General features: G+C 42.6%; 1 protein-coding gene across 13 annotated transcripts in view; it reads right to left on the bottom strand.

Moving 5' to 3' along the window:
- The window catches only part of GBF1 (golgi brefeldin A resistant guanine nucleotide exchange factor 1), a 265,435-nt gene that overhangs the window by 16,212 nt on the left and 232,095 nt on the right, over window positions 1-17,128 (bottom strand). For 9 of the 13 annotated variants that reach the window (XM_084841345.1, XM_084841338.1, XM_084841336.1 and 6 more), the window contains 7 exons: window positions 15,591-15,837; window positions 10,001-10,203; window positions 8,161-8,311; window positions 7,059-7,189; window positions 4,547-4,648; window positions 1,918-2,031; window positions 1,439-1,616 (listed from right to left, as the gene is read on the bottom strand). In XM_084841345.1, the coding sequence (XP_084697471.1) occupies window positions 1,439-1,616; window positions 1,918-2,031; window positions 4,547-4,648; window positions 7,059-7,189; window positions 8,161-8,311; window positions 10,001-10,203; window positions 15,591-15,837 (1,126 nt within the window). The remainder of the gene's footprint in view (window positions 1-1,438; window positions 1,617-1,917; window positions 2,032-4,546; window positions 4,649-7,058; window positions 7,190-8,160; window positions 8,312-10,000; window positions 10,204-15,590; window positions 15,838-17,128) is intronic. The other 4 variants (XM_084841340.1, XM_084841341.1, XR_014788747.1 and 1 more) reach the window with 3 other exon arrangements.

Below are 17,128 nucleotides of genomic sequence, written 5' to 3' on the forward strand. Positions count from 1 at the left end.
TTATTCCACAGTAGAGGGGGGCAGTTAATTAATGCTGCCCTTAAGGTTTTTGCTGCTAAAATTATTCCCCAAATGTTATATAAGGCAGAAATCTGGGGAGAAGTAGTTAAGCACGAGCTGGAAGTCCTGCAAAAGTTTGCAGGACTGCAAAAGTCCTGCAAAATAACAGAGATAACAGGGCTTCCCCTTCCCCATTGTCCCACCTTAGAGCTGAGTCAGGTTTTCCATCAATAGAAGCACAGAATACATGGAATGGAGGGTAACTCCATTACCAAGCATTGTTGGTTTGAGCAATTAAGGTCTGGTGGCTTAGGAACTGGATTTTTGACTATGATGCCAGTCAGGATACGGCAGTTATTGTTGATGCACGATCTTCTACTTCGTGCACCCAACTTAAGGTCTATCATGCAAGATCACATTACTTTGAGGTATTGACCTCTGCACAGCTTTGACAGGCCTTTACAGAACTTAGGTTCCCAGTTGATGTCCTCTGCAAATCTTGATGGGAGATATCTAGGAATCCCAGTCACAGAATGGAAATGTATATTTAGTTGCAATCAGACTGAAGACTGAGAGGAGGAGGATAATGTAAGCCGCCTTGGGTTCCTTGCAAGAGGAAAGAAGGCGGGATATAAATGCAATAAATAAATAAATAAACAAACAACTCAGGAAATAGTAATAGAACTCCTAGCTGATATTCATCACATACTCCATAGCCCAATTTGCTTTGGCAGCCAAGAAGCTGTGGTCTCACCACATTAAGAATTATGATATATTATAAATCTTATCATTTTAAGAATTATGATATATTATAAATCTTATCATTTTAGATAAGAGTGGTCACCCTTCTTAGCGGATGGCAGACATGGTTTGTTCTTAATAGCTGTGCTGAGTTTTAAAAATAATGTTTATTTAAATCAAAGTTTTGTATTGGGAGAGGTTTCTTTCATTTTAACACTTTTAAACTTTGTAAAGGCCTATGGCTATATACAATGAAGTTTATATGAGGTCTGACTGCTCTATCAACACAGCGCGGAAGGTTACAAATGTACAGATAGGCATATATACAGTATCTGCAGCTCAGACAAGATGCCAGTCTATTCAAACAAGTTTGAGCAGGCACCTCCCACAGGGCCTTTGTCAGGGGATCCAAGGCTTGAACCATGATCTGGGAGTTAATGTGTGCTGAGGCCCCAGACCCCTTTTCAGGCAAAGAAAGGAATGGAGTTATCAACAGAGAAGAACCTCTACTCTGCTGCACTCTAGAGTCCAGCCCAGACCTTAAAGCTCTGGCTCCTGTCTGCAGAGACCCTGGTATGGCCATTACTGACACAAAAAAGATACTTATTACCTGAATGCCTCTCTCAGAAAGCAACGGTTGTTTGCTGGCTTTATGTAATAGAAAGGGAGCTCCCTGTTTGCATGCATACATACATACCTTGGATGACTGTCTGTTTGAAGAGCTCATCCCGCAGTTTTGGCAAAAAGCAGACTATGCGTTCCCAGGTGATCTCCCAGAGATCCGAGTAGCCTGTTCGTGAGTCAGCACTGTGAAATATTCCAGCTGTGTCCATTACTAGCAGCATATTCTTCAGTGACTCAGGGATGGCCTCCGGCTGGAAGGCAAGACATGTATAAGAGATGAAATCTGAGATCCTGTATGCTTTCTCCCTGCATAGCCAACAGTTCTCTTGTCCTCTTTTTGGATTAATTCAGAGAACATCACAAGATCAGTGGGCCACTGGGAGACCAGGAGAGGTGAAGAGGTGTGACAGACAAATATGTCATTACAGATAAAGAAATGGAAGGATGTAGAGTAAAATGAGATTATTGACAAAGGAGATGTTTACATTTGTTTTAAAGCCGAGTCTGGCAAGCATAGCTACCCAAAACCTGAAACAGCAGCAAATCACATACCAACAAGTCACTGGAGCCGGAATGCATATATTTGTCCATGAAATCCAGAATTGTCAGCCACAAAGCAGCAAATGTTGGGAGGGAGAGTAGCGGAGACAAGTGCTGCAGGAAGACCTAGAACAAAATAGAATTGTAGGAAGAGGGGCCTAGAGCTGCTGCCTTTACTTAAAAGGTCATGACCTGGGTTCCTTTTCCTAAGTGGCTCTTCCCTACAGGAGTCCAAATCCTTGGAAATCTTCAGAAACATTTCACCATAGCTGAGCTCTCTCCAATTTCAGGTTGACCTAAATCTTTTGAAAGCCCTTTTCTGCACTTAAAAATCCCAGACATCTGGGGCCACAATAGTTAAATTCTGGGACAGACATCAATGTTATTCAGTGGACAAAATATTACATGCGAACTTACATCTTAGCACACATTACCAAAATTAAGACAGAGCAGGTGAAATGATTAGGGCTGACTAAAAATGTTGTTAAGCTTCAAGTTTAGTGTAGGAAATCGGCATCAGGGTTTTTCGTAAATTCCCCTTACATTTTAACTGTGAAGTAAAACTTGCTATTTGAAATATAGCCTCTCCAGCAGCTCTCTAATGCTCTTTGGTATGCACAGAGAGCTGAAATGAGTTCCTACCCTACTGCTGAAATTACAGATATGATATATTATGCACTTAGATAGAAAGTGTTCCTAGGAAAGAACCCTGTTTGGGTTGAGTTTCCTTCAGGTTGCCCCAAGAAGGAAAGATGCGAGGCTCCTGTCAAGTCCAAGAACTGTTTTGATGAAGGTAGCTTGATGTAGATCAAGTTTTGTCTTTGTTTAATGACAGATCATACAGTGCCTTGCATAAGTATTCACCCTGCTTTGACTTTTCCACATTTGGTTGTGTTACAACCTGGAACTAAAATGGATTTAATTGGCATCTTTACCATTTGATTTACACAACATACTCAACATTTTGAAGGTACAAAATACTTGTATTGTGGCACAAATGTTAATTAAACAAAAACAAACTGGCATTTGTTGGTTGCATACATATTCACCCAAGTCAATACTTGGTAGAAGCACCTTTGGCAGCAATTATAGCTGTGAGTCCTTCTGGGTAAGTCTCTACCAGCTTTCTGCATCTGGATCCTGCAAATTTTACCCATTCTTCTTGGAAAAATTCCTCAAGATCTGTCAGTTGGATGGGGACTGTTGGTGAACAGCAATTTTCAAGTCTTGCCACAGAATCTCAATCGGATTGAGGTCTGAGCTTTGACTGGGCCATTCTAAGACATTCAGGTTCTTGTTATTAAACCACTCAGTATAACTTTGGTTGTGTATTTAGGGTCATTGTCCTGCCAGAAGGTGAACCTTTGCCCCAATCCCAGGTCCCTTGCAGACTGAAACAGGTTTTCCTCTAGAATTGCCCTGTATTTGGCTCCATCCTTCTTGCCCTCAATCCTGACCAGTTTCTCAGTCCCTGAAAAGTGTCCCCACAACATGATGCTGCCACTACCATGCTTCACCATGGAATGGTGTTCTCAGGGCAAAGAGCACTGTTGGCTTTGTGCCACACATAGCATTTTGTGGTAAGGCCAAAAAGTTCAATTTTGATCTCATCAGACTAGAGAACCTTTTCCCACATGTTTGCTGTCTCCCCCACATGCCTTTTGGCAAAATCAAAATGGGATTTGATATGGGATTTGATATGGGTTCCCCCCCCCCAGCAATGGCGTTCTTCTCACCACTCTTCCATAAAGCCCAGTTTTGTGGAGCATCCAGGTGATAGTTGTCCCATGGATGGTTTCTCCCATCTCAGCTGTGGATCTCTCCAGCTCCTTCAGAGGTACCAATGGCCTCTTGGTTGCTTCTCTGACTAATGCCCTCCTTACCCAGTCACTCAGTTTAGGCAGAGTTGTGGTTGTGCCACCATCTTTCCATTTTGTAATAATGGATTTAACGGTGTTCTGGGGGATGTTTATAGTTTGGGGTATTTTTTTATAACCCAGCCCTTATTGGTGCTTCTCCAGAACCTTATCCCCGACTTGTTTTGATAGCTCCTTGGTCTTCATGATGCCGCCCAACAGACTCTGGGGCCTTCCAGAAACAGGTGTATTTAATTTGAGATCATGTGACACTTGAATTGCACAAAGGTAGGCTCCATTCAACTAATTATGTGACTTCTGAAGGCAGCTGGTTGCACCACAGCTTATTTACGGGTGTCACAGCAAAGTGGATGAATACTTATGCAATCCAGACTTTTCAGTTTTTTATTTGTAAATCATTTTGTAAAATATGTAGATTTTTTCCCCACGTCAACATTATGGACTATTTTGTGTTGATCAGTGACAAGTAATCCTAATTAAATCCATTTTAATTCCAGGTTGTAACACAACAAAATGTGGAAAAGTCAAAGGGGGGTGAATACTTATGCAAAGTATGTGGAGCAGGAGTGCACTATACGCCAGGGCTACCTGTTCAAAATAGGATCCCTGTCCAAAATGTGGAGACTTAGTGCCCCTGCAAGTCACAGCTCCAGCCTTCATTCCCCTTTGCATAATGGGGACAATCATAGGACCTTCAAAGTGATCTACTTCACATTAGGTCAGAAATCTTCACCCTCTGAAAAGGGACGTAACAGGCCTTGCACCTTGGACAGTAGAGTCGAGGCTCTCATTCTGGTCTCCTCCATCCCACCAATGTCTGCTGGGCTGATATTTTCCAGGAGTCTGGTCAGCAAAGGAAACAGCACCTATGTGATTCAAGATACCAAAGTGCTAATAGGCAAGAACAAGAGACAAAATCTAAAGCATGTATTGTGAGCAGGAAGCCTCTCTGCAGCCTCACATTTGGCACTGCTCAAAACACCAAGAAAGTGGCAGCATACTGACTCACCAACAGATGAAACATTACTGGGTGAGGGTGGGGAGACAAAAAGGGAAAAATTTAGTTGTATTAGAAAATAAGTCTCCTGCAATGCAGAAGGCTACATCATACTCCTCCATATGAACTAGTTTTGTACCAGCCTATATAGACAACTGCAATGAATATGAACTTGAGCACACTCCGGGAGAGAGCGGAGGACAGGAAGGCCTGGCGTGCTATGGTCCATGGGGTCACAAAGAGTCGGACACGACTGAACGACTGAACAACAAATACAGACAACACATCCTTCAATGAATAAGTTACTACTGAAGGAGACCAGATGCCAAGGGTCACTGCAGTGCTAATAGGAACTCACTGCGTACTTATAGCTATGTGGCAAAGGCTCCATGTGTTGGTTTTCCACCAGTGCTCCTCTTGGCAGCCCCAAATAGCACTTCCTCTGAGATTCCCAAAAGAGGTGAATATAAAATAGGGATGGGGGAACCTGCCATCCAGCTCACAGGAAGTTCCCTTCCAGCTTCAGGCCTGCCAGAGATAAGAGATAAGGGATTTCCCCTCCTTCCTCCCATGCTACAATCAGGCTTTTAAAAGCCTCCATTGGGCCAAAAAAAGGTTTCCTACCCCTGATATAAAACCATCCATGTTGGTTGGTTTCATATGGCCATGATTCAGTATGTGGGAAAGAATATCAACTCCCCAACTGACAGCTGGTGGCATCCATTCCATTAGGCTGCTGAGCAGAGGAGCAAGGCTATTTCATTGCCTTCCTGGAAGACCAGCTGCCTTTTTGTCTCCCCAGCTGTCACCTAGAGGTACTTTTCCATTTGGCAACCTGAACTGTTTCCATCTTAGCTGGTCAATAATTGTAACTTTAAGAACTGGTGGCTGAGCTTCCTTTTCCCCTCCTTCCTCCCCATCCCTTCCCCTCGTGCGTCATGTTTTTAAGATTGTAAGTCTGAGGGCAGGGACTATCTTACTACTGATATTTTTGAGCTGCCTCAGGAGCCTTTTTGGTTAAAGATTTAAACGCTTTGTGGATCATACAGCTTCAACATCTCATGACATCAGCACATTACACAGTTCTTTGCATTGCAACTTATAAGTTCTCCAAAACTAGTGTGAGGTTCCAAAACTAGTGTGGGGATCCAGGGACAATGATAACTTGGAAATTCATATCTGGTAACTTGGAAAGTCGTATTCTTAGGCCCAGGTGTAAGGTAGCTTATACATGACAACCCAATGCCCTTTTATGCCCTTGCTCAGCACCCTAATGTTTGAATAGACTTCAATACCTCTGTGGCAAAAGCATCTTCTTTGATATAAAAGTCCCATCTTTAATAGCCAATTTTGGATTCATGGCTGGCTGAAATTGTGAAGTGTATGAAGCTCCACAGGAGTGATTTATATATCCTTTCGCTTTTTGATCTGTTAACTACCCTAATCTATCGCTGACTAAGGTAAGGTCATGGCTACATGCTTCCCACACTAATGGGCTTTGCCTGGAGTTATTTATTAAGAATATTTATATCCCAACATTCTGTAAAATGCTCAAGGCCTGTATAATATGATAAACAAAAAAACAATAAATATAGTAAGATTAATACAAGAGAACAGCAGATAAACACAAGCCATAATTAAATAATCGAGAGCCTAAAACCAGCCCACAATTCAACCCACTGATACAGGAACCTCACTCAAAGGTGACCTGGCCATGAGAAAATATTCTTCCTTTGGATTTTTCTAATTTGAAACTCATCTCTGTCTCCAAGGAGCTGATAAGGCCCTCCTGTTCCAAGCATGGAGGACTGAAAAAATGGATCTCTGTCAGTCCCTCATATTGGAAGAGTAGTATATGCTTTGGATCTGACAAGACTTTTAAGTCTTTAGGTGAGTTATTACTAAATTGGAACCTTGCTCTGACTGGTGAATTTGTAGCTCAGAAAACTCTCCCTAATGCTTGACCATTCTTCCACATTGCTGGTTATCAGAGTGGCAGATAGGGAAATGTTGCAGAGCCCTGACCAGCAGTGACTATTAAGGTCTATTGCCTTCAAGAAATCTTCAAAGTATTCTACACTCTAAGAGGCATCTTCTGCCTGGGGAACAAAAGGAATAGAAGGTGGTGGTAAACTATTCAAGTAAAAGTGTGTCTGGATTGGGTATGAACCTGGATCAGGGTGAGTCCAGTCCTCCTCCACAAGCTCCCATTGCTTTCTCTGAAAAGACAAGCTCCCCCACCTGCCTTGTTTCCTGCAGATGCAGGCATACAGTACTACCTTATTGAAACAGGATTCCCACTCCAGGGCATCAAGAGTTTGCAGATCGTGCACAAGAAGAGCCCGCTGCAGGTAGGTCAGGGCCTGCATCCGCACTTGTCGCCTTGCATCATAACACAAGCAGGCAATACCTGTACAGAGTACAAGTTAAAATGAGACAAACTTAATTCTTGACCAAGGAACTTCACCCTTCCACAAGGAGTTATACCTTCACACCCCTCCCAAAAGGCATGGAATTGTTGGATGGTTATTAAACATAGCAAAGCCAAAGCCAAAGATATGATTTACTCCACTGCAATCTTGAACTGTGGCCAAGATTCTGGAGGGTTGCAGTCCAGAGAATTGTTTGCATGAGCAATTCATATCACATGTTCACAAATGTAACCAATCACAAGAGTCACTATGGGAGTCATCTTGCGTTCAGGACTTTATTTATTTTATTTATTAGATTTATTAGCCGCCCATCTGGCCAGCTACCTAACCACTCTAGATGGCATACAATACAAATAACAACACAAAATACAAATTTACATAATCAATTGAACAAAACAACATTGCTCTAAAAAACCCTAACCCACCCCAAATGCCTACCTGAACAGCCAAGTTTTCATTTGAATGCTTATCATATTTTGACACAAAAGTCTTCCCCCAAAGAAAGGAAAAATACCGTTTGAGTTTCTTAAAGTATAATGAAGGAAAAAAATTAAGGCGGTGGTCATGCTTGTCCTGACATAAAAGGAAAGGGAAAAAGCAGGGACAAGAGCAAGCTGCTTACTAGCAACAAGTGAAGTTTAATCATGCTATAGGAATTGACTGGAAACTCCCCTCAGGCGTGCATGTGTGCAACTGGCGAAGAATTACTAAGTGTATAACAAAAAACCAGACTCTGCTTTGGTCAACACACATCAGAAGCTGACCTTGATATGTTTTGAACACACAACATCTGGCTCCTTGTCTCACTAGTTTTAGAGTGCCTAACTACATTTTTGTTTAATGCCAATCTTCCATGATGGCTTATGACATAACTAACTTCAGCCACGTCATGCCCCATTCTACTTAAATGGCTGCTATCTTCTAACATCCTAGGATGTGTTGCTTTTACCTTGCAGCAATGGGCACCAGCAATTGGCCCACAATGTTCGAGAGTCTGCTTCAATTTTCTTCCCTGCAGCCTCCAGATGGTGCTGTTCCTCTGCCCAAGAGCTGTAGATGGTAGCAGCTCGTGTGTGAAGGGTATGCATCAGGTCGAGCAGCTGCAATTGAAAAGGTAAGGTAGGTAACAGAAAACTACTGATCTGTTTATCTATAAACAAAACAAAAACCTTGACAATGCTCTGGATGAAGGGAAAGCAACACCTTGGCCACTTCGGATGTGTCAATACAAAAGGAACTCTCCAAAAAGGAAGGAACCTTGCAGGATTGAGGGAATAAATCTACAAGTTTCAGAGTATATTCCAAAGTCCCAATCGAGATTCTTGTTCTGGTTACGGAAGTCATGCCAACAAGAAGATAATTCAATATTTCAATTCAATTCAAATCCTAGTTCTTCAAACTATCTGGCTTTCTGGGTGGAGGTGGGGGGTGTTGCCCACTGCTGAAATACCAAAATACTCAAATAAAGGACAAAAATATGTAGGCCAGAAATATGACACTCTTCAATCTCCAGAGAAAGAAATGTTTGACCTCCACTAACTCTCTGGCATCTTTCCACAAATCTATCCTGTTCATCACAAACACTACCCCTGCAACCCCTGATATCTGCATTCCTCTAACCGAAGGTGGGCTACCCTTTTTCTAGGATCCCTATGGTTCACCAATGTGTTTCAAATGTATAAGGCAAGAGTGCAAACTCAGATTTTCTTTAATAGTTAAGATATAAGTAATCTGTGTTAAGAGATCCTGAGTATGTTCTGTTGCTTAAGAGCAAAAGAAGTGCCTTGCTGGGTCAGACCAAGGTCCACCTTCTCCAATATTCTTTACAAGAATCCTAGCAGCTAGAAGACATTAGGTAGGCCTAATCCTGCACTAATCTAATCGTTTTGCCTAATCCTGCTCTAATCTAACAGATCCAGAATTCTTCACATCAGATGACTCTAACCTCTAATTCCTCATCAATTTCACCCTCCAAATAAAAATAATGCTTGGTCAACTTTCAATGCCTCTTTTGTCCTTCACTGGACAAAATTTCACATCATGTCTTCGGCTCCCCTTCAGTGACAAAATTACTTCTATTCCTCAGTCACCCTAAGCACAGATTGACATGGTCCTATTCTTAAATCCATAGAGGCTTTTGAAGGGGACAAAATGTATCTATAGTACTTATCTGATCCACTCAAAGTAGTCATCACATGCTTCTTCTTTTCTCATTTGCTATATCAGCAATGACTGTGATACTAGCTGTCCTCAAGAGTGTATATACTTAGTGGTGTATATACTTGACAGGAGATTTTCCTGCATAAGATTGTTCTTTTTCAGGTGAGGGTACATTTCCAGTAAAGTACTCTATAGTATCAAATGAAATATAGGGAAAATCCCTGCAGATACACCACTAAGGACTAAAATAGACATGATGTTATTCACAGTGTTTGGCCTTGCATGCCTAGATATTTCATTTCATTTTATTTTTTACAACTAGCCAGCATTGGGGCCCCTGAGCTCAAATGGGATCATGGCATGTGGGGAGAGCCAACTTGACCCTTAATCCCTCCTGTGGTCCTGATCTGAATCGGGATTCCAGCCACCCGCTATACACAATGGGAGAAAAGCTCCCATTGGCACCCCCATGTTCTGGATCTGACTCACCCCCAACTATTTATTTTCAAAACTCAGCCACACAAGGCCAAACAACATGAACAACATCACAACTAGTTTGTCCCAAAGCTAGTGCAACTAGGAAAACCAACAGCAGGGAAAGACAATGAAGAAATCCTGGCTATACTTACGTCCTGACTAACCTGTAAAGACACAGTGTGGTAACTGGCAGGGACACTCTCATCTTCATCTTCATCCTCACTTGGTGAGCGGTGCTGCTGTTGGCTGGAGGCCCTCAAGTGCCTCAGAGAGCTCTCCTTGGCTTTCTTTTTGAAACGTGTTGATTTGGGGTCATATTTATGGCTCTTCCCCCGCTTCTCCTGGGACTTACACCCTACGGACACAGCATACATCATTTGGTTATGGTTATCTATGTACAACTCCTGCCTAATTCTAATGCATGAAACTTTCAAGGGACAGACAATTCCACAAGTGATGCAGAAAAGGATGAAAGTTCAAGCACAGGATTCTAATTTCTGTGCCATTCTTAAAAGAACAGAACCCATCTCAGCCCTTGGCAACACTAACAGAATGCATTGTGCATGGGAGGGCTAGCATGGGAGATCTGTAATCACCATCTCCCAAAGTTCTCCTAAAATAATGAATCGGTATTTCCACAAGGTGGCTCTCAACAGTGAGTGTGGTGGATTTAGATTGGAGAAATGGCATAGTAGGGGGAGAGTAACCCCCACCTGCAATTTAATCAATCTTCAACTCTATCATATTGTTATCCTAATTAATTATTTAAAGAGTTCAAGTGATGCTAATCATGGATCTCCCACACCAACTCTAATTTGGCCCTGTGTAAGTGTGTCAGAGGGACAAATACAGAGTGAGAGATTTTATTGTGTCAAGAGATCCTTGCCTGGAGATTGTGCCTATATTTTCACATATACCGAGACTGATCATAGCTGGCAGAAAATACTTCAAAGCATAGTAAAGTAGGGAGAACAGGGCAGAGGTTAGTTCAAAAACAAACAGAAACAAATAAAAGACAATCTCTTAAAAATAAAATAGCCTCAGACAAGTAGAGTTAGATGTCAGACAGCAAAATATAATAACTGAGTAATGAATTGTATAGTCCTTCCTCCCCAGCAAAATGCTACAGCTTGATAGCAGTGACAAACAGAGCTTAGAGGCAGATTTTCAAATATAGCCTTGGCATCGATGGATCAGTTAGATGATCAAGGCACAGATTCTAGGGGCTCTTGAGTTCCACAGAAGTGAGTGACCATTTAGTAATGGGAGAATTCAGCTATTCAGCTGGAAGTCTAAACTCTGCTAAGAATGGAACATCCAAAAAATTATTGACTTGCCTTCCTGACAACTTCATATCTCAGAAAATAGAGGAAGGAACAAGAGGATCCTTCTATTATGGACAGGAAATAAATGGTCAGTGAAGGAAAAGTGGAGTGAACCTTGAGGGACAGTGACAATGTCATCTTGAAATTCCTGATAGCAAGGGCTGTGAAAACTGAGCATAGTCAGACATTTACTTCGGAGTTTGGGAAAGCTAATTTAAGAGCCCTCAGAGAACAGTTGGAACTTATGGTTAGAATCTCTGAAAGGGATGGAGAAATCTGAAAACAGGGATCTGAACAGTGGAATGCTGAAAGCACAACAGTAAACTATTCTACTGGAAAGGAAAAAAATAGGAGACATGTAAAGATGCCAGGGAGCTCCCTGATGAGTTGGGACATTAAAAGGACACGTATATGAGATAGAAGAAAGGACATATAATAAAGGATGAAGGCTAAGGCTCAGAATGAGCTAAAGCATGCAAGGATGCTGAACACAAAAAAATGTGCTCCTCTGACTATGTTTAGAGCAAGAAGAACTAAGGGGTAGGTCCGCTGTTTGGGTGAAACACTAATAGGTGATGGAGAAAAGGCAGAACTGTTCAGCACAGAAATACAGGAGGATGAGCCTGGTAGCCCCATCGAGAGCATCTGGATCAAAATAAATGGAGCAAAGAATAAAAGGAACCTGGTGGTCAGAGTCTACTACCGGCCACCCAACCAAGGAGAAAACGAGGATTAAACTTTTGAAAAGCAAATAGCCAATGTTTCAAGGAAGGATGATGTAGTAGTAATGGGGGACTTCGATTTCCTTGATATCTGTTGGGAGACAAATTCTGCAAAACATGGCCCCTCCAGGAAATTTCTGACTTTTGTGGCAGATAACTTCCTCCTACAGAAAGCAGAGGAAGGAACTAGACGATTGGTTATCCTTGACTTGATCCTAACCAACGGAGATGACTTAGTGGATAAAGTAGTAGTTACAGGAACTCTGGGGGAAAGCAACCATGTTATACTTGAGTTCTTGGTTCTAAGGGAAGCAAAAGCTGAGTGTAGTCAAATGCGTACCTTGGATTTTAGGAAAGCTGATTTTAATCAACTCAGAACAATGATAAGTAAGGTCCCATGGCAAGCAACTCTAACAAGAAAAGGAGCCCAAGATGGGTGGGAGTTTTTAAAAAAGGAAATTCTCAAGGCACAATTACAAACAATTCTAACAAGAAGGGGGAAGACAACAGAAGAAGCCAATGTGGCTTCACAAAAAGCTTAGAGATGATCTGAAAACAAAAAAGGACACATATATGAAGTGGAAAGAAGGCCAAGCAACAAAGGAAGAGTACAGGCAGGAAGCACAGAATTGCAGGGATGGCTTCAGGAAGGCTAAAGCTGAGAACGAGCTGAGGTTAGCGAGGGATGCTGAAAGCAACAAAAAGGCTTTCTTCAGCTACGTGCATAGTAAAAGACAGAGGAAAGAAATGCTGGTTCAGCTATTAAATCAGGATGGCAAAATGATAACAGATGACAAAGAAAAGGCAGAAGTGCTCAATCCTACTTTGGCTCAGTCTTCTCCCAAAAGAGGGTCTATGACCCCGCTGGCAAAGGTGAAGTACAGGCTGAAGGGGCAGGACTGCAGCTTGAGATCGATAGGCATATGGTCAAGGAACACCTAATGACTTTGAATGAGTTCAAATCTCCAGGGCCAGATGAACTGCATCCTAGAGGAATAAAGGAACTGGCAGAAGAACTCTCAGAACCACTGGCTATTCTCTTTGAGAAATCATGGAGGACGGGTGAAATGCCCCATGGAGGAGGCACTGGAGGAGGGCTAATGTTGTCCCTATCTTCAAAAACGACAGAAAGGAGGAACCTGGGAACTACAGACCAGTCAGTCTGACATCAATCCTTGGGAAAAATCTGGAGCAGATTCTAAAGCAATCCATCTGTAAGCACCTTGAAAACAATGCAGTGATGACTCAAAGCCAACATGGATTTGTCAAGAACAAATCCTGCCAGACGAATCTGAGCTCATTTTTTGATCAAGTCACCTCCCTTGTGGACTGTGGGAATGCTTTAGACATAATATACCTCGACTTCAGCAAAGCTTTTGACAAAGTGCCCCATGATCTCCTGATGAGCAAACTAGCTCAAAGTGGGCTAGATGAAATAACCACCCGGTGGATCCACAGTTGGCTACAGAATCGAACTCCAAGGGTGCTTATCAATGGGATCGTCTCAAACTGGGAAGAGGTAATGAGTGGGGTACCGCAGGGCTCAGTCCTGGGCCCAGTGCTCTTCAACACTGTTATTAATGACTTGGAGGAGGAGGTGCAGGGAATGCTTATCCAATTTGCAGCTGACACAACATTGGGCAGGATAGCTAATACTTCGGAAGACAGAAACAAAATTCAAAGTGATCTTGATAGACTGGAATGCTGGGCAGAAAACAACAGAATGACTTTTAATAGGGATAAATGCCAAGTTCTGCACCTAGGAAAAAGAAACCAAATGCACAGTTACAAGATGGGGGATACGTGGCTCAACAACACTACAAGCGAGAAGGATCTTGGCATTGTTGTCGATCACAAGCTGAATATGAGCAACAATGTGATGTGGCTGCAAAAAAGGCCAATGCCATTTTGGGCTGCATTCATAGAAGCATAGCTTCCAAATCCCAGGAAGTACTAGTTCCCCTCTACGCAGCACTGGTTAGGCTTCATCTGGAGTACTGTGTCCAGTTCTGGGCACCACATTTTAAGAAGGATGCAGACAAACTGGAGAGGGTTCAGAGGAGGGCAACAAAGATGATCAGGGGACTGGAAACAAAGCCCTATGAAGAGAGACTGAAAGAACTGGGCATGTTTAGCCTTGAGAAGAGAAGACTGAGGGGAGATACGATAGCGCTCTTCAAGTACTTGCAAGGCTGTCACAGAGAGGATCTCTTCTTGATCATCCCAGAGTGCAGGACACGGAATCATGGGCTCAAGTTACAGGAAGCCAGATTCCGGATGAATATAAGGAAAAGCTTCCTCACTGTTAGAGCAATATGGCAATGGAACCAATGACCTAGGGAGGTAGTGGGCTTTCCCACACTGGAGTCATTCAAGATGAGGCTGGACAGCCATCTGTCAGAGATGCTCTGACTTAGATTTCTGCATTGAGCAGGGGGTTGGACTCGATGGCCTTGTAGGACCCTTCCAACCCTTCCAACCCTACTATTCTATGATTCTATGATCACTCTTATCTCCCTTTTTGATAGTGCTACTAGTTTGGCAGAACATGGAAATGCCCTGGACATAGTATGCATCAATTAAAGCATAGCATTTGACAAAGTCTCTCATGATATCCTTGTTGACAAATTGGAATCTGTGTGTTGGGCAATACTTCTGTTAGATGGTTCCACAACATGTTGAACAATCATAACACGTGCTCTGTGTCAACCTGAAAGTGGAGTGGTGTGCAACAGGGCTTCTGTCCTAGGCACTGTGCTGCTCACATTTTTATAAATGACATGGATGAGGGCACACTGGGATGTTTATCAAATTTTCACATAACCCGATTTTTAGATAATGAAACAGGGAGGGATAGTTAACACCATGGAAGACAGAATCAATATTCAACATCATCTTGACAGTCTGGAACACTGGGCCAAAACCAACAAGATTAAATTCAACAGAGATAAATGTCAAGTCCTACATTTAGGTACAAAGGCAGAAGAACAGGATTGGGGAGACTTGGTATGCGAAGCCTCCCAGCACCGTCTAAGTCTTTTCACTGGTTCACTTTCTGGATACAGCAGTGCAAAAGAACTGGAGGCATTCAAGATGAGGCTGGACAGCCACCTGTCAGGGATGCTTTGACTTGGATGCCTGCATTGAGCAGAGGGTTGGAATCGATTGTCTTATAGGCCCCTTCCAACCCTACTATTCTATGATTCCTCTGATACCTTTCCCTTCAACACACACCACCTCAAATCACCTTTTCTTCCTCAGGCCTTTGTACTTGCAGATAGAGTGTTCATGAACATTCCATGACATCACAGCACCTCAACCAATAGCTTAAGAGAGGGAGACTCATTTCAATAAAGTGAAGCCAGTATCCAATAGCCATGTGAGTCTGAGTGTGTGCGATATGTGTGTGTGTATATGTGGGTATGAACTTCTTTGAGAAGCGAGATTTGCCTAGAAGGCTGGTTTGGTCAATCTGCCTTTAAAAAGTCACCCAAAGAGTGTAGGTTTCTTCCTTGCTGTTCTTATGGACATAACCTTTTTATTGCTGTTTCTATTGCTGTTGTTGTACACTGATTTAAGAGGGCTTCTGCCCTGAAACGCGGCCAAGGAATATTTTAAATAAATAAACAAACAAACAAACCTGGAGCTCCACAGCCAAATATCCAAGCAAAATAACAGACAAGGTCGGGCCTTACCTCCATTTAAACTGGCCTCCACAAAGATGCGGATAGTTTTCACACAGAGCTCAAAGTTCTCAGGTGTGACATGGGCAGCATCTCGCACAATGAAAGACAAGGACTCTACACACTTCATAAGTGACTTGGTATTGTGTGGTCCCAGGTCCATCCCCACAGTCAGACTGTACTGATTCACCAGAGGAGAACTGCCCAGTTTGGAGAGTCCGACCATGTTCTTTGGGTTGTCAAGGTCATCCTTTCCAACCTGTGAAACAGAAAATATTTGAGTCACATAGGGCATCCTTCAGTTCTAGCTATAGCCAAGAGAAGGGGCTGTGCTTCTCACAGTGACTTCCAATTACCGCTATATATGCTGTTCCAAGGCTGTGGGATCTTTCTTCCTTAATATGTTGCCTTTTCGTATCCCTATGGAAACAGATCCCTATGGAGACAGCTGGCTTTCGGTCACTTTACTCAGTTCACTTGACAGGACACCAGTGATGGTAGGCCTATTTTTGCCATCTTCAGACACAACCATACAGGTCCACTTGCCTTCCCTGGGACCTGAAGGAGTAAGTGTTGCCAGAGACTAGTGATGTAGCTGAGACTCATTATTTCCAGGCTTAGAAATATGAGCTTTGGGAGTTTGCAATGTTGGCCTCAGATCTGTTGTGGATTTTGATCTGACAAGAATTCTCCCCTCAGCCCACCTCCCACCCATTGCTCTTCCAAACACCCTAGCCACTTCTCTCTAACTCCGTTTACCAGGCTACTGCTGCATAGGTAGCAGCAAGCAGGGAAAGGGAAGGAAATCAGGTTTCTCCCTCTCTGGCAGCTGATGTTTTTATGCAACATGCCAGGCTGTAAGTAGCCCCTTCCCTTAATTGGGACTGGGCAATTTTAAAATATTATATCAGTACTTTTGTCAGCTGCACTGGCCAGCAGTTTGTTTCAAAGTTCTGCTTTAATCTTTAGAGCCAACTCATCTTTATGGGTTGGGGCCAGGTTACCTGAAAGATTCTACATATACCTTCCCAGATCCTGAGGTCATCACCAGAGACCCTTCTCTGAGTACCACTGCCAAGTGAGATCTGGCAGGAGTAGCCACTAAGACCTTCTCAGAGATAGCACCCAAGTTACAGAATGCCCTCCTCAGAAAGGTCCACTTGATGCTTACTCTGTATTCTTTTTGCTGCCAGGCAAATACTTTTTTATTCTCCCAGGTTTTCTAAGGGAGAATAATAGCCTTAAAGCCTTTTGGTGCTTTTATTGGATTTTTATGTTCTCAGCTTTTAGTTTTGCATCCTGTCTGTGTTGATTTTATTCACTTATACCAGGTTTGGTGTATTTTAACTATTTTTATTGCTGATATTATATTAAATATATTTTAAATATTTTGTACATGATACCAAGTTTCTAGAGTACCTTTGCTATGGGGCAGCATAAAAGTTCTATAAATAAATAAATAAATACTGGCAGCTTAGAGTGCTGAATAGGAGTATGCCAGACACCAGAATGGGAAGAGGGAGGGGCTGTATGCAAAGGTCACAGGTTCA

This window comes from Heloderma suspectum, chromosome 3, assembly GCF_057233095.1.
Source record: "Heloderma suspectum isolate Gila_16-S chromosome 3, 16-S_ref, whole genome shotgun sequence".
In the NCBI taxonomy this organism is placed as follows: Eukaryota; Metazoa; Chordata; class Lepidosauria; order Squamata; family Helodermatidae; genus Heloderma; species Heloderma suspectum.